At 40.3% G+C, this 26,625-nt stretch overlaps 1 protein-coding gene across 4 annotated transcripts; it reads left to right on the plus strand.

Annotated features, from left to right (window-relative positions):
- Window positions 1-371: 371 nt before the first annotated feature.
- On the plus strand, window positions 372-24,673 carry LOC129768376 (eukaryotic translation initiation factor 5). 4 transcript variants are annotated; one of them, XM_055769986.1, is made up of 7 exons: window positions 372-474; window positions 1,052-1,228; window positions 21,466-21,562; window positions 21,631-21,781; window positions 22,137-22,633; window positions 22,698-22,961; window positions 23,018-24,673. In XM_055769986.1, the coding sequence occupies exons 6-7, from the start codon at window positions 22,749-22,751 to the stop codon at window positions 24,149-24,151; spliced, it is 1,347 nt and encodes a 448-aa protein (XP_055625961.1). In that variant the 5' UTR covers window positions 372-474; window positions 1,052-1,228; window positions 21,466-21,562; window positions 21,631-21,781; window positions 22,137-22,633; window positions 22,698-22,748; the 3' UTR covers window positions 24,152-24,673. The 4 variants fall into 4 exon arrangements, with proteins under 4 accessions (XP_055625961.1, XP_055625962.1, XP_055625963.1 ...); XM_055769987.1 differs by having other exon boundaries at window positions 405-543; XM_055769988.1 differs by lacking the exons at window positions 372-474; window positions 1,052-1,228 and adding an exon at window positions 17,709-17,931.
- The last annotated feature ends 1,952 nt before the right edge of the window (window positions 24,674-26,625 follow it).

Below are 26,625 nucleotides of genomic sequence, written 5' to 3' on the forward strand. Positions count from 1 at the left end.
CTGTTTTTGTCCATGGCGAACGAGCTAGGTAGTCAGAAGTTAGCCACAAAAGAGGCCTGTGAAATTGGCTATCCGAGTTTTTTGCCAATAAGGAAACGAGTTTCTATAACAGGGGTATTATGAAGTTGGCATCTCGTTGGGAACAAGTCATCGAACAAAACGGCGCATATTTGACTTAAAACAGATGATTGTAACTAATTTTATGAACAAATGAAAATTAAAAAAAATACCGCAGGATCTTTTCTGACAGCCTAATATATTAAAAAGATTTCCATAAAATTTACTTCACAGACTTCACAATATCGAATGCTATTTAAACAAAGCCATGCCTTTATATCTGGCATCCCTGCTCATGACTGATGTATGTGGAGAGTTTTCCAGTCTATCGCTTTCAACTTTGTTAACGGCAACTGCGGAGAATTGGAGAATTGGAGAAGTCTATCATTTTAACATTTTCACATCGTAGAGCAAATCGTAAGTTCAAGCAATTTGTGCAAATATTTTCTGTTTTGTCCAGTTCGTATTGATTTCACGCTTTTTAACGTAAGTTTTTTATTTCATTTATTCTTTAATGGTGTTCGCTAGAACTAAGTTGAGAAAATTCTGGAAATTTCCCACGTTTCTATTTTTGCTATTATGCTGCAAACGTCATTAGTTCATAATCGTTGGATTTTTATTTCTAGAAAATTATGCTCACTTAAGATTCTGAAATTCATCTTGTCAGAAAAGTATACCCAGTCAACTAGGAGCATATTCAATTTTAGTTATATCTTGGGTACTATTAGGTTAACAGATTCCCAAAATTTTTAGCAGCCGCCATGTTCGTCTTACAACACATTTAAAATTGGCCGATAACGCTTGTCTGAAAATTCATCGGAAAAAAATGCACCATTCTACCTCATGTTCCACGCATTTCCCTTTAAAAATGAACAAACTTATACATGGATGAGGTGTGATGTGTGCTAAAATTGTTCTATGCGATCTATCTTATATTACTGCTTTATCTACAATCACATTTTTATATCAATTTACAATTTTATGTATATTTCAGAGCATTGCATAAGCCGTTTTGATCGTGGTGAGAAGTTTGAACCATAATCTGTGAAACAGCGGTGATTTTTCATCTCTATCCTAAAATCGGTAAAAAATATATCGTGCAGTAGTGATTGCAGAACAGGATCGCCTGGACTGGCGCTAGCGTTTTATATGACTTTAGAAAGAATTCAAGGTAAGTTTTTCTTATCGCTATTACCGTTGTTTTCGTACAATCGCAATATGTGTGATTGTTTTTAATCCAGATATTTCCATCTGAAATCAGCGCCTAGTGTAACATTTAAAAGTAGACGACGAAAATTGCATGTGTACATTACGTGTTATGTGCTAATGTGGCAGATCGTATGTTGAAAATTCGTGCGAAAATTATTCACGCCACGTAAATTTTTGCTCGTGGCAGTTTTGTGCATTCAGGTGGCTTCTTGCGCACTGGCAACAGTGGAGAAAGGGGCGATAGATTACGCGAAGTTTAGTGGTTTGATATCTTTCTAAACTAACAATTATGTTTGTTATGTAAATTAAATATATACAAATAGCACAGTTATCTTGCGTCAAGACAGTCCCATTTAGATCTACACCCCTATTCTGTATTTCGATCGATTCAAAATATTTCGAATGAGTTGATAAAATTCCATTCTGTATTCCGTTCGAGTAGTTTTTGCATTTCGTTCGTTCTGTTTCTCTTCGAACATTATTGCCCATTTAATTTTAACGTTCCAAATACGGAATGCAAAATTATAACTCGAACGAAATAGCAGTTTCAGACGAAATTGAAATCCGCCGGAATATAGAATAGAGCTGCTAATGTCGTGCAAGGTGGTCTCAAAATTACCACAAACTCATGAAACTGTAGCACTAGTGACGTCACATTGCTCGTTCACATCGTGAACAAATGCCAAACGAAAATCAATGCTCCTGCGGCGGATTGATTTTTTTTTTCGTTGCCGAGACAAAAAAAAAGGTAGAAACTTAATGTGAGGGAAACTGGATAAGCATGTTTTGTTAAAATAACAGGTACTTTCGTCTTAGCGTCACAGGAGCCGAAATACAATAGATAGCATTTTTATTGTTCGCACTGGCATTCAAATACAATTTGAATCGTTTGTTTGAGAAACCCCAAAAGTCCATTTGACGCAGTTGCGAGAAAACGATAAAAAACTGTTTTTCTCAAAATGTTGACCTGGTCCTCCTATTTGTTGGTATCAGGTTCGGTTTCTACACACAAAACATATAATGTGAAACTACTTTTTCGTCAATATAACAGTTTAAGTTCAAAATATAACGTTTTAAAGTTGATGGACTTAGGGGGTTTCTCAAAAAAGGAGGAATCAGTGGTAAATTTAGCGGTTTTGAATTTGAAGTTCATAACGTTCATAATGCTCATATCAAGTAAGAATGGGGTCGTTTATAAATTATTTTCTGCATCAGAAGACATTCCGATTAAGTTGAGTTGCTCGTGCTTCTTATGGCATCGGTAAACAGTGAATGAAATTGTATTTGAAACCTCAATTGAAGGGGGTTCGTAGAGATAACTATTTCTGAAATTTCGATGGTCGATGTAGGTACCCTTAAGGACTCAAAAACTGTCAAAAAGTCAATTTTGATAAAAGTGGCGTTCATGGGGTTTCTCAAACAAACGATTCATTTGTATTGTTGTTGCCTTGTTGTATGCAGTGTTTTGTCATTTTTATTAATAAATGCGTATTTGGGATTTGGGGTATTTAGGTATAAACGCCACCGGAGCGCAATTTAGCGCAATATATATTATGAATTGGTTTTTCTTAATTAATTAATTTCTGAGGTTAACGTAATGGGGATGTAGTCCCCATCAAACGGGGATAAGAAACAGAGGTGGCCCTAAGCCGCCGAGATGACGCAATCCGAGTCGGCCGCCGACCCAAGGTCGGAAGCGGCGGCCTTTCGCAAACAAACCTGTGCTCCATCGATTGCCCGGTTAGTTTGAAACATAGGAGACGATTCTTTAGTTAGGTCCGACCGAGCGTTAGCGAGCGTCGGACGGCATACGTTGACCCGGTTAAGTTTTGCTTTGAAATATATCATTTGTATTTCAGTCATATTTCACAATAAAACTTTTTGAAAGAGTCTCGGCTCAAAAAGAGCCGCTTTTCGAAAGAGTTTCGGCTCAAAAAGAGCCGTTTTCTGAAAGAGTAACGGCTCAAAAATCGCCGCAGTTCAAAAGAGTCGCTCAAATGAGCCGGCTCACTTTAATGAACGAGCGGCTCTGAGCCGCTCACTGAAATGAACCGTTTTGCCCACCCCTATATGGAATACTATTTACCAAGTTCTGCTGAACGAATTTCTGAATATCTTCCATGTTTTCGAAATTGCGACTTTGAGCTCTTCAATCGTGGTGAACCGTTTTCCCTCATTGTAGATTCTGCGTACAACGATCCCCCTAAGATTTTCAACAAGATTCAAGTCTGGAGAGCGAGCCGACCAGTTCAAAAAAATAATTTTTTGGTCCTTAATCCATTGCTTCTAGGAGCATTGTACCACTGCGACCATTAGTTTAATCTATTGTAGTGCACTCCAGTTTGCTATGTATGCAGTGTCAGTTCGTTCGATCACTCAGGGTATAAATGATAGTCGCACCAGGACTTTGCATATCCCCCCACGAAGGTATGACTTCCTTTATGAAGTTTCTTACCTTTTTTGGTTCAGCAGACTAAATCTCGTTAGGCATAAGAATGTCCTTTTCAAGAATTCGCAGCGTTCGCTGAATCAGTGTACTGCATTGACACAGTAAATGTTCCGAAGTTTCAGTTTCGAAATTGCAGAAACGACCGTTATCATCTGCCAGTTTTCCGATTTTTTTTAAGGTGATACCTGCTCGGACAGTGTCCGGTTAATGTTAATGTACTTAAATCTGGCCTATTCAAGCTGAGTAATTTGCGTGTTATTCTGTTACAAGGTGTAATGAATAATTTGGATTGACTTGGTGTTGATAGAGCCCTCCATCTGGCTTCAATCATTGATATTTTTGAGCTCTGATTTCATGCATGATGTAGATAGTCCACAAAATGGCTCAGGAATTCAGTAGAAGATCCTAATCTTGCTAAGAGATCGGCTTTTTCATTACCTTCTGTACCGCAGTGACCAGGCACCCAGTATAAATTAACTTCGTTAGTAAGAGCTAGTTGTTTTAAGGATAGAATACATTCCCAAACTAGCTTTTACTGCATTAAGGGGGTAGTACACTATGGAAACTTGAAAAATAAAAAATAAAATGTAAGGGGTTGTATCTAGGACACGACCGTATATTTTCGACGTAGAACTACGTACTTACATTATGCAATTCACTTGTTTACCACTTTATGCATTATTTTAAGATGCATCTAAATTATTGTAATAGATTATGTTCTTCGTTACAAATAAATATGATGAACGTCCTTTTACGTTTGATATGATGCCTAGGACTACCAAAATATGTGAACGGAAGAATTGTCAAACGATCATTATATTTTACATTTTTCTCTGAAATTAACCCTCTAGAGCCCAAGCCCGCCTTAAGACGGGTTTAGCGGATTCTCTTTTAAAATTATTGAGACATTATTTTCAATGTTCACCCCCACTAGAACGTCTTTAAAATATTTTCATCTATCACACATACACATTGTTTGTATGCTAGCACCTTTCTGCTAGGAGTATTTTATGTTAAAAGGCGGAAATTCGAGATAAAAGTGGAGTAGGTTTTTTTTAGATGAATAAAAATCTTGGGCGGTAGAGGGTTAATGCACATTTCATGTTTACGTAGTTCTCGAACCGCGAAAGTTCCTTCGCCTCTAGTATCTGAAATGACGATTTTCCTAGGCTTCTCAGTTTGAATGTACGTTTTAGGGAAACATATTCCGGTCTGTACAACGATGAGCGAGTACAAAAGTACTCAACACCAAAAAAGACGGGTGGGTAATGTCGGTGACATAACCGTAGTGACGTAGGACTATACAAAGGGGACAGCTTTTGTTAAATATATATTTTAAATATATTGTTTTATTTTCTTCTCCTACGTGAATACCTACCTATCTACCTGAAAAATGGATTAGTTTACTGTTTACTCTTTATGAATATGTGGATGGTTCTGAAAAGAACCTTTGGTGTTGTGTTTTTGTTATCACTCGATATTCCCATCTTGTTCGGTTAAACCTTCCTGTTTAGCTATTGCGTTGGCCACTCGCCACAGCTTTCACAGTTGGAAAATTTCTTCCCATCCGACTTGTGACATATTGTTCAGTAAATTACATTTAATGCGACGTGCCGGAGAAACACTTTGCCACTCACTGAAACTAATTGTTGCCTTGATGAGCGCCGAACCGAAGCTGCTCTGTTCTTGATGCGAGTTTTCTGATTGTCGTGAGCAGCTTTGCAAGCCAACTCGAGCACTCCGACGGCTGAAACTCTATAATCGCTGTTAGGTATACTGGTGCTTCGGCACCAATCCGTTCGGCCTAGTTACCCTTGCGGAGCAATCAGTGAATGCGACCAACAGGGAACTGGGGACCTGCACGGTTCGAGTGAGACTTTGCCTTTCCCTTAACTTGTCCTCCTTTGTTACGTCCACGATGCCGATGCCGTACAACCACACGGGTTTACGGTTTGAAAAAAAATAAGATATTTTTTTGGGGTCCGAGTATTTTATACTCTAGCGGTACACACTCACAGGATAGAGACAAATCGGCGGACTCACCCAGAGGGGCGAGTCCAACGAGACGAACGAATGAGCGTTAAAAGGGAGCGATGGCAAAAAAAATACATTCATTACGATTTGTTCGCTTGTTGGATTCACATGCGGGCTAAAAAGGGTCCTTTTCAGGATCACACAATAATCTTCAATCTAAAGAGTTTATTGTTTTGTTATCACTCGATATCCCCATCTTGTTCGGCTAAACCTTTCTGTTTAGCGATTGCATTTGCCACTCGCCACAGCTTTCACAGTTGGAAAATTTCTTCCCATCCAGCTTGTGACATATTTTACAGTAAATAACATTCAATGGCACGTCGCATTACCACCACTCAGTATCGGATTGGAGGTAATTTTAACCTGTAATTGAACATTTGAGATGACAGTGGTACAGTGTCGACTTTCAATGTGGGGTCATAATTTGGACCCCGAACTCTATGTTTACAAAAATGTCCAAATAAATATGTCGCATTACAGGTCCGTCCAATTAGCTAAATGTCGAGATAAGTGTAAATTACTGTACTTTCAATCTAGAAGCAATTTAAGAATTGATGAAAATCAATAAGCTCAGAACAACTGCCAAATTCACATACGCATCATATCCTGAAAAACAAATTATGAAAAAATCAATTTGTGTTTTATTATTATTTTGGATATTGTTTTAGAAAGCATTGAACTGTATTTCCTAAACTCTTTTTTGGAAGGTTTAATGGCCCTGATAAGCGCCGTGTTTTATGGAATGTATCCAATTTAGAAAACTTAGTACTCGCGGTTTTTAAAAAAAATATTTCGAACGCCCTCGATTCCGCCTTGTTCTGGATTTGCCACCAAAGCAGTTTGTATAAAGAACAAACTTTTTTCTTCTGCTACCTGATGCCGTTTTGCGATTGCGTTTGCCACTCGCTGCAACTGCCTGTTGTTGTCTTGATGTGTTCTGTTCTGATGCGGTTTTTTTATCGTCGCGAGCAGCTTTACCAGCCAACTCGATCACTTCGGCGGCCGAAACTATATAACGCCGGCTAGGTGGACTGGTGCACTGGTACTAACGCGCTCAGCCTAGCTACCCTTGCTGAGCAATTGGCGGATACACCTACGGGGAACTGCACACTTGCACGGTTCGAGTGGGACTTTGCCTCTCCCTTAACTTGTCCTCCTTTGTTACGTCCACGATGCCGATGCCGTACAACCACACGGGTTTACGGTTTGAAAGAAAATAAGAAATTTTTTTGGGGTCCGAGTATTTTATACTCTAGCGGTACACACTCACAGGATAGAGACAAATCGGCGGACTCAGCCAGAGGGGCGAGTCCAACGAGACGAACGAATGAGCGTTAAAAGGGAGCGATGGGAAAAAAATACATTCATTACGATTTGTTCGCTCGTTGGATTCACATGCAGGCTAAAAAGGGTCCTTTTCAGGATCACAAAATTATCTTCAATCTAAAGAGTTTATTGTTTTGTTATCACTCGATATCCCCATCTTGTTCGGCTAAACCTTCCTGTTTAGCGATTTGTTGCCACTCGCCACAGCTTTCAAAGTTGGAAAATTTCTTCCCATCCAGCTTTGTGACATGTTGTACAGTAAATTACATTCAATGCGACGTGCCGAAGCGCCACTCAGTGTCGCATTGGAGGCGATTGAACATTTGCGATGACAGTGGTACAGTGTCGACTTTCAATGCAATGTTTCAATGTACTTCCAATCTGGAAACAATTTAAGAATTGGTGAAAATTGAATAATCTGGAAAGTCCCCAACTATCAATAAACTCAGAACAACTGCCAAATTCACATACTCATCAGATCCTGGCAAACAAATTATGAAAAAATCAATTTGTGTTTTATTATTATTTTGGATAATGTTTTAGAAAGCATTGAACTGTATTTCCTAAACTCTTTTTTGGAAGGTTTAATGGCCCTGAAAAGCGCCTTGTTTTATGGAATGGTTCCAATTTCGAAAACTTTGTACTCGTGGTTTTGAAAAAAACCATTTCGAACGCCCTCGATGCCGCCTTGTTCTGGATTTGCCACCAAAGCAATTTGTATAAAGAACAAACTTTTTTCTTCTCGCCACTCACTGCAACTGCCTGTTGTCTTGATGTCCACCGAACCGAATGTGTTCTGTTCCGAATGCGGGTTTTCTTATCGCCGCGAGCAGCTTTGCCAGCTTACTCGATCACTTCGGCGGCCGAAACTATATAGCGCCGGCTAGGTGGACTGGTGTACTGGTACTAACGCGCTCGGCCTAGCTACCCTTGCGAGGAACTCCAGATCAACACGGTTCGAGCGGGATTTTGCCTTTTCCTTCACTTTTCGTCCTTTACCATGTCCAGACATGGCTGCTTGGGTTGGTTTGTTGATGTGTTGTGATGCGAACCGATGTGGTGTACGGTTTGGATGAGAATGATCGTTACGGCAGCGGAGCGGGGATTTTTAAGCTGACTGGCTGGCTCGAGAATTACGCATGTGGGAGACTGCGACCAATGTTTCGTTCATTGTTTTCTTTTTCCTTTCCAATCGTGCTTCATTCTATTTCGCTGCTGCTCTGGTTGCCCGTTTTGGTCGGTACGATTTGAGGAGCACAAAATGGACCAATAAAAAATGGGCACATAGTGCATTTTGACAATGCTTGATATTTCACAATTATTCAATTATTTATCTCAAGAAAAATGAAATGTTATTCGTTATGATAGATGCGTAGATATATTTCCTATCAATTGATGCAAAAACCTTTGCGATCTATTGAGAAATGCTCGAGTTATAAGCGTTCCAAATCTTGCATTTTTTCCTACTTGTTCAGTGCCTAGATTTCCATTTCACCCCCTATATCTTCCGGTTAGACGTAGTCCTACGTCAAAAAACTCCCGACTTGCATGTATTTGCAAAGCGGATTCCCCCAGGCACATTAATTTTGTAGTCCGTGTTAGGGAAACACAGCTCAGTGAGAAAAAATACCCCCGACTTGCATGTTTTGACAAAGCGGATTCCCCCAGGCACATTGATTTTGAAGTCCGTGTTACGGAAAGACAGCTCGGTGGGAACAAAAATACCCCCCACTTACATGTATAATTGCAAAGCGGATTTTCACAGGTACCTCGATTTAGAAGTCTGTTTTGGGGAAACCGTAGATCGGGCCAATCAAAACTTAGGGCGTTTAGATAACGCTTGACATTTTACAGTTATTCAATTGTTCATCTCATGAAAAATAATATTTTATTAATTGTGATAGACGCGTAGAAATATTTCCTATCAATTGATGCAAACATCTTTCTGATCTGTTAAGAAATGTTCGAGTTATAAGCATTCGAAATACGGATAGGGTTAGCACAGAAATCGGCAGAACAAATGTATGGGAAAAAAGAAAGTTCTTCCAGTTTTCAATCATTTAAATTGTTTAGAGATTAGCGAATAGTAATGTATAGCATATCAAACAAATTTTGTAGAATTTCTGATTCGATTGGTATGAAAATCACGAGAATTCGTTTACAGTTAAAATAGTTATTAACGTTAACTTTATTTCATAAAACCTGTTTTCTGATTTGGCACCCTTCCTGAAAGACGTAGTTCTACGTCAAAAAAATCTTGCCTAAAATGTTCTCTGAGATATCTACTTTGCTGTAATTTTTGCCTCAGGTTTGTCCGATGCTCTGTTTTCGTGTTCCAAAGTTAAAAGCCAATCAGTGGACAAAAGTTCTTGCGTAAGGAGCGCGGATCCAAAATTTAAAACGCGTTTTTCTAGAAACCACGTCTTGCAAACTGGTGGGAGTTCTACCTCGGGAACGGTCCATCCGATTTTGATGAAATAGTTTTTCCCAGATTCTCCACTAAATTTTCTAAATTTTTTCACAAAAAATGTTACCATTTCGTCAAAAATCAATATTCTGAAAAAAATTCCACGTACGATGACAGGAAATATATCCAAGATTACGTGAAAAAATCATTGGTTGAAATCGGTCCACTGGAAAAACTAGTAGAACTCCCACAAGTTTACATGGTTTTGGCTGTAAGGGTTCAACAAACTGGTTGCGGCTTTTCAGGGGACAGTCCAATTGACACCAACTTATTTTTTGTTTTTTTATGTAATATATACCTAATAAAATTGTGATATCAGATCAGAGCTGCCTGGCTATCTGAGAAGATACAGATATTGGCATACCTAGTATTTTCTAGCCAAACAAATATTTGTACATGTTAGAATAGCTTGTATTTCTGCTTGAAAACAGTGGCCTGTCCCATTGGAATTGACATGTCGATTCCTGGTCCAGTAATCCCAGCTCCCGTAGATTTATCAATTTTAGATCCATCGGTATAAAACACGAGTGATCCTGGACGAGTTTTGGGACCACCTTCTTCCCATTCGTTGCGATTGAATTCAATCACTTTGAAGGAAACACTGAAGTTAGTCTTTGTTTCCATCCAGTCTCCATTCATGCTTACTATGGTGTTCAGTTAAAAAACTTTCAGGATTTGTAAATGCCCTGTGAGATCTCCTTCTAGAAAATGTGTTATACGTTTCAGCCTAAGAGCACCTTTTTCCACTTCAAGTTGCACATATTGGTGCAAGGGTAGAAGGTATAAGAGAGTATCTAGGGCTTTGGAGGTGCGCTGGGCATTGCCTCAGTTATTGATAAATTTTTGAATATTGATATTGCCAGACATTGTAGTTTATCGAGCTTTTTCTGAGCTGATATTTGTGTAGTTTTAGGCCACCACACTAACGAAGCATATGTTAGTCTGGGTCTTACAATTGCCGAATAAAACCAGTGAATCATTCTCGGTTTTAGTCCCCATTTTTTATATACTATATAAAACTCCAGAGCGCAGTATGGGCTACTTCAGTTGATTGTTCCAATTTAGTTTTTAGTCAATCATGACATCTAAGCATTTGGTTCGTTTTGTTAGCTCCAATTGTGCACCTCCCAATCTAAGAGGTGGAATCTTATACTTTCTTTTTCTGGTAAATGGAATTATAACTGTTTTTGAAGGATTAACACTAAGTCCTTCCGAGTTGTCCCATTTGATTGTGTAGTTAAGGGCTGTTTGCATTCTATTGGAAATAGTATATTCTATTAGATTAGGCAGTAAAACGTACTACTCTCTCCAGTGGTTGAAACAGAAGTGAAAAATTTTTATTTCCTAATTTATTACATGGTTGCTGTGTTTGAATCTTCGGTCTGAACGCCTACTACTTCTAACACTCCTCCTCGATCAGATCCGGACGAATTCCTACTTCACAGCGTAGTTTTTCCAGTCGAAGTCGTTGAAGTGGCTTCGTGAGAACGTCGGCCAACATGGACTCCGTTGGACAATACTCCATTTTAATGATCTCCTTCTCTTGCAGGTCGCGAACGAAGAAGAACTTGGTGTCGATGTGCTTGCTGCGTCGTTCGATTCGGTCGTCTTCCACCAACTTGATGCAACTTTGGTTGTCCTCAAATACAGTAATGGGACCATCGATGCCTACGCCGATTTCCTCCATCAAACGTTTGGTCCAGACGAGCTCCTGGCAGCCTTCAGCAAGCGCCACGAACTCCGCTTCAGTCGAACTTAGTGCAACGCACGTTTGCTTCCGCGAACCCCACGCAATTGGTCTACCTCCGAACATGATGAGGATACCGGAGTTCGACTTTCTGTCGCGAGAATCTCCGGCCCAGTCCGCATCCACAAACATCTTCAATCCACCGGTCGATGAACCTAGCTGCAGCTTGTGGTCACTGGTGGAATTCAAGTAGCGCAGGATCCTCTTGGCTTCAGTCCAATCCTGGCCGTTAGGGCAGCTAGACTTCTGCGCCAATATCGAGACACTCACCGCAATGTCCGGCTGTGTGTGCACTGCTACGTACAGGAGACCACCGATCAGACTCAAATAATCGTGGTTATTGGGTAACTGATCCATCTCCTCCTTCTGCTGTAGGTAGCTGATGTCGATAGGAATTTTCGATGGTTTCGCCTTGTCCAAGCCAAAACGTTGTGCCAATTTCCGGATGTACGAGGTCTGGTTGATCTTGAATCCGGACGCACTTCGTTCCACCTCCATTCCAAGGAAATGACGAACGTCTCCCAAATTCGTCACGTTGAAATGGGCTTGGAAACTCTGGAAGATACCCTTGAATTCCTTTTCCGTCTGCGTCACGACGATCATATCATCAACGTAGATGAGGATATACGACCACGTACCATTCTTCAGTTGCACGTACAAGCATGGATCCGACTTCGTTGGCTGGAATCCCATGGCCTTGAAAACGGAATCCACTTTCCGGTTCCATACGCGCGCTGATTGCTTCAGGCCGTACAAACTCCTCCTCAAAAGGCAGACGGTTCGCTCATCGCCCGTCGTGTACCCTTCCGGTTGCCGCATGTAAACGGTTTCTTCGAGTGTTCCGTTCAAATATGCGGTCTTGACGTCGACATGCTTGACGATGGATCCCCTACGGCTTGCCATGGAAAGCAGAGCTCGGAAGGTTGTCTGCTTTGCCACCGGTGCGAAGACCTCATCATAATCGGTGCCGTACTTCTGGGTGAAGCCTTGTACAACGATTCTCGCCTTGTGCCGTACCACGTTTCCTTTCTCGTCCCGCTTGGTCTTGAACAGCCACTTGCATCCGACAGCCTTCTTGCCTGGCGGTAGTTGCACCAGTTCCCACGTTTGGTTCTCCAACAGCGCCCGAAATTCTTCGTCCATGGCGGCTTGCCACTGGAACGCCTCATCACTTCGTAACGCTTCCACCGGAGTTTGAGGATCGCCGGTCTTCCTCGTCGCCCGTCGCTTGCTCACCGTGAGGCCTTGCTGGGCGGCATTCGGTCCAGCTTCGTTTTGTGGAACGGAAAGTTTTTGTTCGTGAAGACAAAGTCATGGTACTTGCCTGGAATCGCGCGCTCCCGACCACTGCGCCTCAACACCTGTGACTCGGGTGGATTTGAAGATTGTCGTGGAGGGAGTGCCGGAATTGTCACGTCAACAACGGTTTCATCGGATGATTCGCCAGCGCTTGTATCAACTTGCGAAAAGAAATCCTCCTCGGAATACGATGACTCCTTGGGATCCGACGACTCTTCAATGGTTGTCTCATGATCGTCAGGCTCGGCTGGTTCTTCAACATCCGGCTCGGTTGGTTCTACCGGTCTTGCTTCCGGAACGTCGTCAAGGAAATCGAGACTCACGAAATTCCGGACTTGGAAATGTTGTCCGCTCGTAGCTGCAGGTTGCGTCTCGACTTGGGGTGACTCGTTGAGGAAAACTACATCCCGACAATTGAAGACATTCTTCTTCACCGAATCGTACAACCGGTATGCCTTGGTCTGCTCATCGAAACCGACTAGGATGCACTCCTTCGATTTTACGTCCCACTTCTTCCGCTTTTGCTTCGGAACGTGCGACATCGCCTTCGAGCCGAATACACGAACATGGGAAAGATCAGGCTTGCGACCGGACCAGGCCTCCTCCGGTGTCAGCTTGTGACCTTTGGTAGGGGAACGGTTGATGACGTACGTCGAAGCTGCTACCGCTTCCGGCCAGAACGACTTCGGTAGTTTCGCCTCGAACAGCATGCACCTAGCTCGCTCAACGACGGTTCTGTTGACTCGCTCGGCCAACCCATTTTGTTCAGGAGAGTACTCGGTGGACGTTTGGTGTACAATCCCTGCATCGGCAAGGCGTTTCTGAAACGATCGGTTAGTATACTCCTTACCATTGTCGCTGCGAAGAACTTTTAGCTTGAACCCGGTCTGTCTCTCAGCTAGGGCTCGGAACTGGTTGAATGCATATAGGACCTCAGCTTCGGATTTCGTCTCCAGGAAATAGATGAATATCCGCCGTGTCCAGTCGTCCACGAACGACACGTAATACCGGCTTCCGCCGATTGACTCTTCTTCCATCGGTCCGCATATGTCCGTGTGGACAAGTTCCAGGACGCCATTGGCACGATGACCGTTCTTCGGAAATGGTAGACGTGTTTGCTTACCCATGGCACATACTGTACAGTTGTCCATTTTCGTTTCCTTGAACTCCATCCCGGTGGCTAGCCCATTCTTCAGTAGCTTCAGGCTATGGACGTTGATATGACCCATTCTCCTGTGCCAAACGTTCAAATCGGCTGCCGTGGATGCGAGCGACAACGCGCTCTGCTCGTCACCCTCTTCGAATCGGAACAATCCACTCTTCAAGTCATGTATCCCGGTAGCTATCACCTCACCATCCGGATCAATCACCTTCACGCCTTGGGTGCTGAACCGCACCTCGTGACCATGGCGAACGATCTGACTCACCGACAGAAGATTGTTGGACATCGTTGGAATGAACTTGACATCGTTCACGTCGATGGGGGGACTCTCAGGACTGCACTTAGCTGAAAGCTTGACGACACCCGTGGAAACAATCTTCATCATTTGTTTGTCGGCTGCCATGACAACGCCACTCGCCGGTTTTTCACCATGTAGCAGGCTTCGATCCTTGGTGAAGTGGTCTGATGCTCCCGAATCAAACACCCAGCCATCGTTGCTATGGTAATCGCTGGTTGTTAGTACTGTGCAAAACGCCGACCCTTTTTTCGTCTCGTTTTTCACATGGCACTCCCTGGCGATGTGTCCGTATCGATGACAACGCTTGCATTTTGGACCTTTTGGCTGCTCAGCTGACCGTCCTTCGGCTGCACCTTGCTTCGGTTTTGATGGAAACGGTTTTCGTCCAACGAACGCCGTCTGGTCCTTGGAAAATTGGACTTCCTGGAGCAGCTTCGTCTTGATGCTATCGCCAGTCGGGGTGCCGGAATTTTCCAGCGCCATGATCATTGGCTTGTACTCCTCCGGAAGGCCCGCAAGCAGTAGGGAACCGACCCACTCCTCGGAAATGTCGAAACCAACTCCCCGAAGGCTATGAGCGGTGGAAATGATCTCCGTTACATACCTGTCCACCGTGACGCACGACGAGAGGGTGGTGGTGATGAGCTTCCTGAGCAGTCCCACGCGGCGGGTTAGTCCGGTGTCCTCGAAAGCTGCTTCAAGCTTCGCCCATACCTCACGGGCCGTCGGTGCGTCCTTCACGTGAATGTAATTGACGGGATCCAAGAGCAAAATGATTTTCGCTCGTGCTCTTCTGCACTTCCGCTGGTCCACCGCTGGCAGCGTTCCGTCCGCGTTCGGAATCGGCTTCACGGCTTCCCACAGCTCCTCCAGCTCCAGGTACGTCTCCACCGCGAATTTCCACGTTGGCCAATTCTCTCGGCCGCTCAGACGCTCGATCGGCGGAAGACTTGAAAGGTTTTGCTGGACTTGTTGCGGGATCGCTTGACCATCACCAGCTCCGGTAGACATCTTGCGAAAAAATCTTGTAGAATAACTGGGCCCATAACCTATTAGATTAGGCAGTAAAACGTACTACTCTCTCCAGTGGTTGAAACAGAAGTGAAAAATTTTTATTTCCTAATTTATTACATGGTTGCTGTGTTTGATTCTTCGGTCTGAACGCCTACTACTTCTAACATATTCACATTTACCCCTCACTAAAATTATTATGTCATCCGCGAAACCAATGACTTCGTATCCTAAATTAGCTAGGTTATTAGGAAGATCGTCGACAACAAGGGCCCACAACAGAGGTGAGGACACAGACCTCTAGTTGGTTTCGTTGTTAGAGTAGATCCTCATAATTTAGCTGTTATTAGTCGGTTGGTTAGCATGGCATGTATCCAGTTGGAGATGCACATGTCAAAACAAGATTTTTTCGTAGCTTTATTTACAGAGTTGTCCAGTCCAGTTTAGTTGGAGATGCACATGTCAAAACAACATTTTTTTCGTAGCTTCATTTACAGAGTTGTAAAATGCATTGTCAATTGCTTCCTCAATATCAAGAAAAGCTGTAAATGTGATTTCTTTAGTATCAAAAGACTTCTTTATTTAAATTTCTGTTGATGTGGGAAAACCCTGCAGATAAACATACAAACATATTTACAGTAGGTAATGCTAAATAAAACCTTTTAAAAGTATAGTATAAAAACTATATTTTTATGTTTTTGATTTTTCGATTATTCTACATAACCCATATTTACATTTAAGTGCCTATTCTATCAAAATCCTATTCAAATGGAACATGAAAAGTGTCACCCACATCTGGGGCCATTTCCTGGGGCCTCTCAGGAAATACACCCGTCACCCAGATCTGGGTGTCGGCGCGATCAAAGTGTTAAATTGAAATATTGCTTTATTTGCATAAGCGATTTTGAGGTATTCGAAGCTGTTCTAGCTATTTCCCGCTTATTTTGGTCAGAGAGCTTCGATTTACATGAAGCTCTCTTCTTCTTATCGTATCTTTGAGAACTCGCCAAATAATTGAGCACTACTTGATGGCATCGTCCATTCCGACGAGCAATTTACCAACATTTTCTTGGTGAAATGCATCGAGTTGTCTTTCTTCTCTCTCCGTGAGCACTTTTCCCTTCGGCATTTTCCAGATTTATTGATGAAAAAACAACTAAAACAATGGAAAATGTAACTGGTCGTATAGTAACTTGACACTTGAAAAATACAAAAACATTTATTTACGCTTTACGCTTTCACACGCACATATGAAAATCATGCAGTGTATGGTAATCACCAATACCAACACACTAGAATATAAATTGAAGCATTGTTTGTTTACAATGACACAAAGCAGCAGGATCATCACCTGGTCTTATAGAAGATGGACAGAGTGTATTTCAGCACTTGTTTCAATAGTTTTAATAACATTTCTATTTACTCCCATAAAAATGCGCTATAATACTCGAAATCAAAAAGGCTCTTAAACAGCTCATCAATTGATTGGACCCACTGGACCTATTAGGATGAATTTTACGATATCCAGAACTAAAGACACTAAAAGCAATCAAATACGCCTGAAATAAATTATAACTGCTCCGAAGATATTGTAGACAGTTTTTCCGTAATATCAGAAGAGCGACCTAATTGTTTCTTCCCCATACATTGGCTAGAATTCGGGTTCATATTGCCAGGAGCGTTTGTCTGATGTAATCACCCCTCAGTCCCGATGCAGTCGTCTTCATCCGTGCTACATTCTGCTGTGCCCCTTTGGCCCGCTTAGTCTGGTCTTAATCGACATCTGTTCCGAGTAGGACCTAGGTTCTTTAAACATGTTTTCCAGACATGTTGCTCGGTTCATTGTTTTGTTTGTAACAGTAATATTGATGTTTCGGGCGAAACTGCAAAATGCTCGCTAGGTAAGGAGTTTTCCAATAAATTTGTCAGTGAAATATTGTCTACATACTCGATAGGGTCGGTTGAATAAGCTGCAAGTACAATATTGCAACATATCACTAATTAGACTAATTTGGTTTGAGGTGTAATTGAATTTTAATTGGCATTTTGTGTAGAAATGACACAATAAAAGTTTCTATCGCTACATTAAACCTTAATTTGAATGTTTATCTGTATGATTTTATTGCCTAGGTAAAGTGCTGGAATCATCTAAAAATAAATCCGTGCTTCTTTTCTAACAATCAGCACTGTGTCGGTTCCTTTTTTATGTCAAGAAAAATTCTGCCTTCCAGAGATGTCTACTCTCTGAATAGATTTTCCGCTCACGGTCTACGTTGCCTTTTGCTGTGGTTCTGTGGCTCTCGACACTCCCATACTATTGGGCGCGTTTGCGCAGAAACATCGAATATGGCAAATAAATGGTTTTTGTATCTTTTCTCATTGCGACGATATGATCTGCTGCTAGATAATTCGCCTTTCACCGGGATTCCATGCAGCAACGGTGAATTGTCAGAATAGTTTTCTCAAATCTGTATTCGAAAATGCACAAATGTGCACAGTTATAGCGGCGAACTTAATAATGAAGAAGATCTGAATTCCATATTGGGGAAAGAGAAACTATGTTTAGATCATATGGTTGACATCATGACAAATTTTCATTCGGAGAGTTGGGAGCGTAATCTCGGCTCGCAGAGTGCTGTATTGCAGTTGAACAATTTCTCACCTGGGAGATGGTGAAGTGTTTGTCCTTGCGCCAATTTTTTTTCGTAATTGAACTGTGGCAAAATTAGATATTATCACAGCAGCTACTTGCAGTTTTTCTTCTGGAATCATTTATTAGAAGTAATTGTATTCAGCATAAACGAATCGTCCCAGGCAGCCTCTGATCATATGATTGGAATTTCACTGCCGGAATCAGCCGGCCATCATAGAGGTATAATGACGTTTTTTTTCTAGACTTTTGATTTCAAAACTGTGCATTCTGTGAATTTGCAGTTCTTGTGGGGAAATTGAAAAATGCAATAGTGGATTCACAGTATAGTTTATCAAATATAATGCATCGATGTGTTTGGGAATGGGAGCTTAAAAAAGTTGCATACGAAAACCAAAAATACACTATATTATAAATTCTTGATAAATGAAATGTTATTAGTAAACATTACACGGATAGAATATGCGTAAGAGTTGTTACGAATGAAAATGTGTAAATTTGAAAAGAAATTATTAGAAAAAAATATTTTAAAATAATATTTTATGTTTACTCATGAAACAACCAAGTAATATAAAATAGACAAGCTGAGGGGAGTATTCATGAACCGGTCCGAAATGCGGTTTATATAATGGTGGCATTTTGTGACATTCGTAAGAGCATCTGTAGCTAATCAGTATAGACTTTACAACAATTTATGGGATGATGTATTTGCTGTTTATGTTTTTTAGAACGATGAAGTGCCGGTTAGTACTATCAATCTACCAAATATGCAGAACGAATTATTGTGTATCAATTGGTCGTTGTTAAGTCAGACCGGACCATGTGACGGACCATTATGATTTCGAGAAAAACGAGCTTGAAGTTCAGTGCTCTGCAATTTTCGAAGCATTTAATTTTTTCGATCAATGTTGTTTTCAGAAATGTTAGCAACTCTCTGGCAATGCTTTGACGTATGATAATTGTAAAAAAACATCAAGTATCATGCCAAAATAGACAGTTATTTGGCAGCCTATACGTGCATGGTCCATTCTGACTGAACCAAATGAAGCATTTTTAAAACTTGGTTCACTGTGACTGAGCAATTTCGAAATATGTCTCAATCAATTAACAAATGTGAGTCAAAGTGTGCCATTTTGTTATGAGAATTAGAGCGAGAAAGAGTGTGATGCATAAGCTGCATAGCATATGGTTGCGTTCAGAATAATAGCCGCTGCCATCTATTACAGGCATGAATATGATTACGCGGCAAACATCTTAAAGCATAAACTTTCCATTTTCAATTATCTTAGACAGTATTCGTCAATAGAATCATTAAATTCGAATTCATTGCCATCGCTACAGTGTAAATCGCACTCTGTAATAGTATAGTTTGCGATCAATCACGCAGAAGACCAGCACTTTTCACTGGATCCGTTCAGTCAGATTGGACCAAGTTTATTTTTTAATATACTCAGAATGTGCAGATTTTACACTAACGCGTTCAAAAACATTTCAACAAGGTACCATTTCGTTTCAAGAAAACGTTTTGTTGGTTTGAATTCGGCGCTTGTTTAAATTCAATATACAAATGATTGATACATGGATACATGGTGCACATAACATATACAGGGAAACTTCGATATAACGTACCCTCGTTATAACGTACCCTCGACATAACGTACCCTCGTTATAACGTACCCTCGACATAACGTACATTTTACCTCGATATAACGTACACCTTTGCAAAGTGTAAAGGAAATTTTTTTTCAATATTTTTTTCTGATAGAACAATGAATTATCTGTATTGTGATGCTAAAACAAGTTTTGTACCTTCAATCAATCTCGAAATACAGCTGATTTGGTGATTCCAGATTCTAAATGAAACAAGTTTTAATCAACAGTACGAAGGGAAACATCATGACAAAGGCTGGCTTCGTCTTCTGATTGAAGTTATTAATTAACTTGACTAAAACAGCGACTCAATCATGTATTATAGACTACGTTTGTGAGTACTTTATTATGCTTCGATATAACGTACAATTCGATACAACGTACAATTTTGAAAGTGAAATGTACGTTATATCGAAGTTTACCTGTAGCCATTTCGCCATGGTAAATGGTACATGGTACATGGTCCGCTCTGACTGCATACTATGAGTGGTTTTCGTTGATCAATCATAACAATTTCGATCAATTATTCCTGCTGTATGCCCGATTTTCCAATCTGATGATTGTGGGATGTACCTTACATAATGTTCAACCAAATGTAATAAATAAATTTTTTTGGCACTTGGTCGTTTTTCTGACTGAAAAGTCGATTTTGAACAAAAAAAAATTCTGTAAATCTCGATATGCCATGCAATTTTAAGACATTTGGCATCAAACTTTTTTTTTGAAAACCCCGATTTCCGGTGATTTTTTGGTTTTCAAAAAACCAAAATTTTTAAGTCTGCAACACTAATAAATGAAGTTCGAAAGAGCTAATATTTCGCATAGGGTGTATTATCATGTAAATCAACATTTCGCCACAAGTTCCGAATGAAAACTCGAGATAATTATTTTTATTGATGTTGTTTTTTATGTGTTTCCCTCAACCTAGTTTCGCATGGAAGCTTCGTCGACCGTTAGCGTCCATTCTGCATGAATATTATTTGGATTGGATTACTTTTGAGTCTTTTAAATCATTGAAAGATGTGCTTTCTGGGAAGAATTTTTTGGACGCGGTATATTTTTTGCGTCTAGAGCAAATAGTTTCATGTCCTTTCTAAAAACTTAGACTGGAAACAATTTTTTTCAGCCATTCTGTCTTCGTACTGCTATAACTTTTGAGCAGGATGATTGACTGGTCTTTGCGCTTTCAACCCAACTTGTTTCCGGGAGCAGAGATGCTGATTCAGGCAGTTCCAATTCCGGTGAGCATTTTATTGATCCAGAGAAATGATGACTTAGTACTTGCTCGCGAGCTTCCCTTGCAGGAACTCTAGCGACAACCAAACTATTCAGCTTTCTCTTCTAAGGATTGGTGAGGTTGTGCTTCCTTGATTTGTGGAAGAAAGCTGAATCTACTACTTTAGAACTAGTTTTTGTAATTACGTGTCATTGTCACTCTCATCATCCTGCTGATCACCACGAGTCAGTGTGTTAAGCATGGACGAGGAGCAGGAATGAACATTCGCAGGTTCGTCGCTCAGTACAACATCCTCTTCTCCGTTCATAGAGTCATTCCCAAGGTTTTTTTGATGGCCCACCTCATACCCCTACAAAGGTCTGAACAGGCCGATTTATCTAATAGATAATATGTATGTTTGAAACAATAAAGAAATCAGTGTTAAAAAACAATCAAAGCGAACTTGCTCTGTTGCAGGCATAAATTTCTATTAATTGAACATTATAAATAGGCAAAAACTGTAAAATAAAAACAAACAATGTTCCAGATCGTTTCGACATAATCTTAACTTCAGGCCCAAAGTTTTTCAAGGCATGTCAAGAAAATTTCCAACATCCTTGACTGATTGGGAATTGAACCCAATGTCTGATAGTTTCTGCTTAGAACATAAAAGAGATCTGCCACAATTCAGAAATACTTGATATAACTATCTGATAAAAAGACAGTTTTCAAGAATCCTGAATGAGCTATCCCCATTCCAGCTTCCACTACAGACCCTACAACAAATTCATTGTGTATCAGTTTTCTGCCAGTGTTCATTATTAACATAGTCCAGGCCCACCAAACGAGCCTTTAGCCAAACATTTAATAGAACTTCTCTAAATTTTCAGAAACACCAGCACTCAAAGGAGCACCGCTCTCTCCCTTCTTAAGGAGTTTAGGTGGTACGTCGTGCATGATTTCTCAACAGCGTAGTATAAGTCGCAGGTTTGTGTGAGAGTTCGGAATAATAATGGTTTCTATTTTGTAATTGCTGATATTTTACTATTTTCCAGGACTTCTAAATATTCCAGCAACAGACATCGGAAACTGCAACCATTTAGAGAAACGTGAACTACTTCCCGCTAAGATAACATTCTTGTTTATCGAGAAAATCCAACGACAGATTAGAGATCCATTCATGTCAGCAGTATATTATTAGGAGAGGTGATTATTGATTCTACAGTGACGTCAAGCAGTGGAAGTACTGTTATAATTGAAACCGAAGTTGCTAAGAGTGGCGTTATCTATTGTTGAACTGTGTAGCTGTTATGAGTAACAGTGCTTTTGTTTTATTTTTTTCTGACATTCGAGTGTGAGTAACGTAACGAGATAAGCCCTCAAAAGATAGCCTGTATAAATCCTATATTGCTGTTTAACTTGATTCGTTTCCGATTTTGCCACTTCAGCTTTCTCTCTTATATTCTAATATTTATGTTATAAAAAAAATGTTTATCTTTTATTAGCGTTTCACTTTGTTTATATTTGGTTTTATTTTTATTTCCCACCCTCATCAATGCAGATTCTTGAGAACACTGAAGTAAGCATTAATACGCACCTAATACAATTATTGTTTCCGAGGAGTGCTGTTCATCTATTAGAGCTTTAACATCGCGCCGAACCGTTTGCGAAAAGCAAATTGATCGTAATTGTGTGTTAGCAGAAAGAATACACGCCAACAATATACAAATGCTTCTGATATCGTCCACAACATCTCTAATCGAAGACGGACCCAACAGCAAAACCATTGTTTGCCATAGCAATAGTGATTATAAACCGGGGGAGTACATTCGTTGGGAAGAAGTGCAAAACTTCCATTTGATGAAGTTGACCCAAGTAAAACTCACTAGATTGTAAATTGAGCGACAAATTGCGATACAGCGTGAAGCACAAGGACTGATTGAATATATAAATTCCAACATTCTCGTTGATCTTGCTGAAATTGAATAACAACTGGAAATTTACTGGCACTTGAACCAGAACAATATCAAAATACAGGAGGATTGAGGCCGTATAAATGTAAATATTGACAATAGTTAAAAGTAAAACATCTAATTCTAATTTATTTTTATTATCTTTTCAGTGAATTGTGTTTATTTTAGTTGTATCGTTGAATAGCATTCCAATTATCATCATGGGTACAGTCAATGTTAACCGGAATGTTACAGATGTATTCTACCGTTACAAAATGCCTCGCATTAATGCGAAAGTTGAAGGCAAAGGTAATGGTATAAAAACTGTCATCGTAAACATGGCCGATGTGGCTCGTGCTATCGGACGTCCGGCTACATATCCAACCAAATACTTTGGATGTGAATTGGGAGCACAAACGCAGTTTGATTACAAGGTAAATTTGTAATGTTCATATTCTATACGATTCTCCTAGAATACCTGCTATTACAGAATGAGCGCTTCATTGTCAATGGTTCTCACGATGCAAATAAGCTGCAAGACTTGCTGGATGGATTTATCCGTAAATTTGTGTTATGCCCAGAATGTGACAATCCTGAAACTGAACTAATTGTGTCCTCGAAAAAAGGTACCATTTCACAGGGTTGTAAAGCATGTGGTTTCCACGGACCACTCGAGGTGAATCACAAGGTAAACACATTTATCATAAAGAATCCTCCGAACGTTAATCCCGCGAGCCAGGGAGCTTCACTTACCGAAGGAAAGCGTAGTAAACGTTCCAAGAAATCGGGAGAGAATGGCGATGACTCGACTGTAAATGATGGTGAAACAGTGAATACATCCGATGAAATACATGATTCCCATACTCCAAACGAAAACGGGGATGATGATGTTAATTGGACCGTGGATACTTCTGAAGAAGCCGTTCGAGCTCGTATGCAAGATTTAACTGATGGGGCTAAAAACATGACAGTTTCCGACGACTTCGATAAGACCGAGAAAGAACGTTTGGATATTTTCTATGAATTGGTCAAAAAGAAACGCGACTCGGGGGAGCTAGAGAACGTTCAGACACACAAAGAATTAGCGACCGAAGCTAGTCGTCTAGATGTTCAGGCTAAAGCCCCTCTTATTCTGGCTGAATTATTGTTCACTGCTAACATTGTCCAAGAAGCTCGCAAACATCGCAAGTTGCTACTGCGTTTCATGCACGATGATACCAAATCCCAGAAATACTTCATTGGTGGCTTAGAACAAATCGTCTCTCTACATGCTGATAAGCTTATGGATAAGGTTCCTGGGATTTTGAAATTGTTCTACGATTGTGACATCCTTGAAGAGAAAGCTATATTGGAATGGTCACAAAAAGTGAGCAAAAAGTATGTATCAAAGGAAGTTGCTACACAGATTCATGAAAAAGCCAATCCTTTCATCAAATGGTTGCAAGAAGCGGAAGAAGAAGAATCATCGGAGGAAGAAGATGATTCTGACGTTGAGATTGAATATGACGATCGTGCCAAAACGGATTCACTACGCAAGGAACCCACTAAGCCGGAAGCGAAGAAATCTATCAAGCCTGTCGAGGAAGAGGAAGATGGAGATGATCTCAACATTGACGACATCTAAAAGTATATTTATCCTTCGGCAAATTCTTAACTAAACAATGCGTCAGCTGGCACTTTTTGGATCTGGAATCTTTTGTGATAAATCATCTTACTGAAATATATATTACCTGCAACACGGATAAAAATGAATACCAATACATTTTTTTTGCTGTTGACGTTTATCGATATGTATTCGATGGAAGTTAATATTAACTCATAAATTTAAAAAAGATTAAATCGAAAATGTAAGCGATACTATATATAAAAATTGAATGAGTCAATTGGTTCTCTCATATGTTATTCACACAAGAACATTACATACAGTGGAATGGCATGAAAGAATATATTCACATTTTCTGATGTATTGCTTTTATTTCAATTATCTTTTTATCCATGATCTATTTCAAAAATTTCACAAAAGTACATTGAACTTGTGTTAAATATCAACAGGTGATTCAAAAATAATCAAAGTTCGTTTTGGCCATGTTGGATAAATTAGCAGCAAAACAATAAACTTGAGCAAATAAACAAATGAAACAAATAATTTTATGCTTTTTGGTGTTGTTTAGTCTTTATTTTCGACCACCACTGCCTTGAATTAAAGTTCTTTTGCCTTTGTCGGTTCAGCTTCCTGAGATCAAATGTGTCGTTCAAATGTTCACACAAAACAGTTCCTTTGTTCACGCCGTACAGCATGCGGTCAACGACACGCTCGAATCTGGATAACAATATTTTCATAATCCACATTACACATCGATCGACTAAATTTAAGCTGTTCGAAGGAGATTCAAACTGAAGTAAAAATGTCAATAGGCAAAACAAACCTAAATAAAAGTTAATTTTGTGCTGGGTGCTGAAATTTATTTAAATTGTTTCTGATTAGTATAGAAAAAATGTTGGGGGAAATTCGACAGCAAACCATCACTCGAAAACAAGAATGGGGGCCTGATCACGAACTTCACTTCACGATAAAAACGATATGAAGTGCATACAAATGGCATACAATTCATTTCGTTTCCACTGTGAAGTGACTTTCGTGATCAGGCTCTGTGTTTGATATTGAAGTAGGGTCGAACGGAATACATAGTGGAATTTGTATTCTACTATGTATTGAGTAGACGAATGATCAACGGGAGTCACGCCTACTATTAGTTCCACAAATCCTTAAGGTCAAATAAACCCCGACCCCGTATGAAGTGTACCATGTACAAATCTTTATTATGACTTTATTACGACATGCTTCGTGCCCGTAGTCCTCTACGGGCACGAAGCATGGACGATGCTTGAGCAGGACTCACAATCATTTGGTGTTTTCGAACGCCATGTGCTTAGAATAATATAAGACGGTGTACAGCAGTCTTCAGAATGCAACTCGGTGCTGATGCGCAACAAGATTTTTGTACCCAGATGAGCTCCCACTCCTGTGCACACATGCGCTCTGGCGAATGAGCACGCTCCGAAACACAGATGAACACCCCTATTCTGTATTTCGATCGATTCGAAATATTTCGAACGTGTTGATATAATTCCATTCTGTATTCCGTTCGAGTAGTTTTTGCATTTCGTTCGATCTATTTCTCTTCGAACATTAAATGGGCTAAACGTTCGAAATAAGGAATGCAAAATTATAACTCGAACGAAATAACGGTCTCAAACGAAATTGAAATCCGCCGGAATACAGAATAGGGCTGGAAATGTTTAGTTGTCAGCGCCGTTCTTACACCCAGTTTTGAGCTGAGTTTTACGCTGAATTTGCGCCGTATTTCTATAATGCGCGCATGAATCTGGATTGCTCTCTCTGTTGAGCTATTTTTTTTCACACAAGCGTATACGGTTCAAATGGGGGCGCGCTGTTTTTATGCTTTGCTTAAGCCAGCGCTACACGAAGCTACGAACACCCGACTGACGAGCTACGAACCTCCAATGTCGAGTGTCGAATATTCGCGTTGGAAGGTAATCCGTTCGTTGTGGATTACCTTCCAACGCGAGTAGCACGAGTCAAAGGATTTTTGTCATTCGTTGATTCGACACTCGATGACATTCGATACAGCGCTACACGATTCATCCGAATCTATCTTTGACGGATTGGTTTGTTTACAAGTTTTAGATGAAAATGAAATTGATTCATAAAATTCAAAATATTCGGCAAAATATTGCAGTTTTATAATGTGATTTCAAGAATTTCTAATTTACAGCCCGATATCAGTACAATTGCTACGGCAGCAATTTCAATACTCGCATCGTCATCCAGTTTCCTAACGTTTTTGATGGTAAATAAAAATAATAAACATTCGATCCAAATACTCGCCGATTGTTTGGACCGATTGCATTGAATCGAACATTCACTTCACCGTGTAGCAGCACATTCGTCACAATATTTGTCGATTCATCGAGTCAAATGTTTGAAACCAACGTTCGAGTGAATAGTGATCCCCGATAATCGTTCGATTAATCGAATACTTCCTACAGAAATCGATTATTAATCGAACGAATACT

Source organism: Toxorhynchites rutilus, chromosome 2 (genome assembly GCF_029784135.1).
Source record: "Toxorhynchites rutilus septentrionalis strain SRP chromosome 2, ASM2978413v1, whole genome shotgun sequence".
Lineage (NCBI taxonomy): Eukaryota > Metazoa > Arthropoda > Insecta > Diptera > Culicidae > Toxorhynchites > Toxorhynchites rutilus.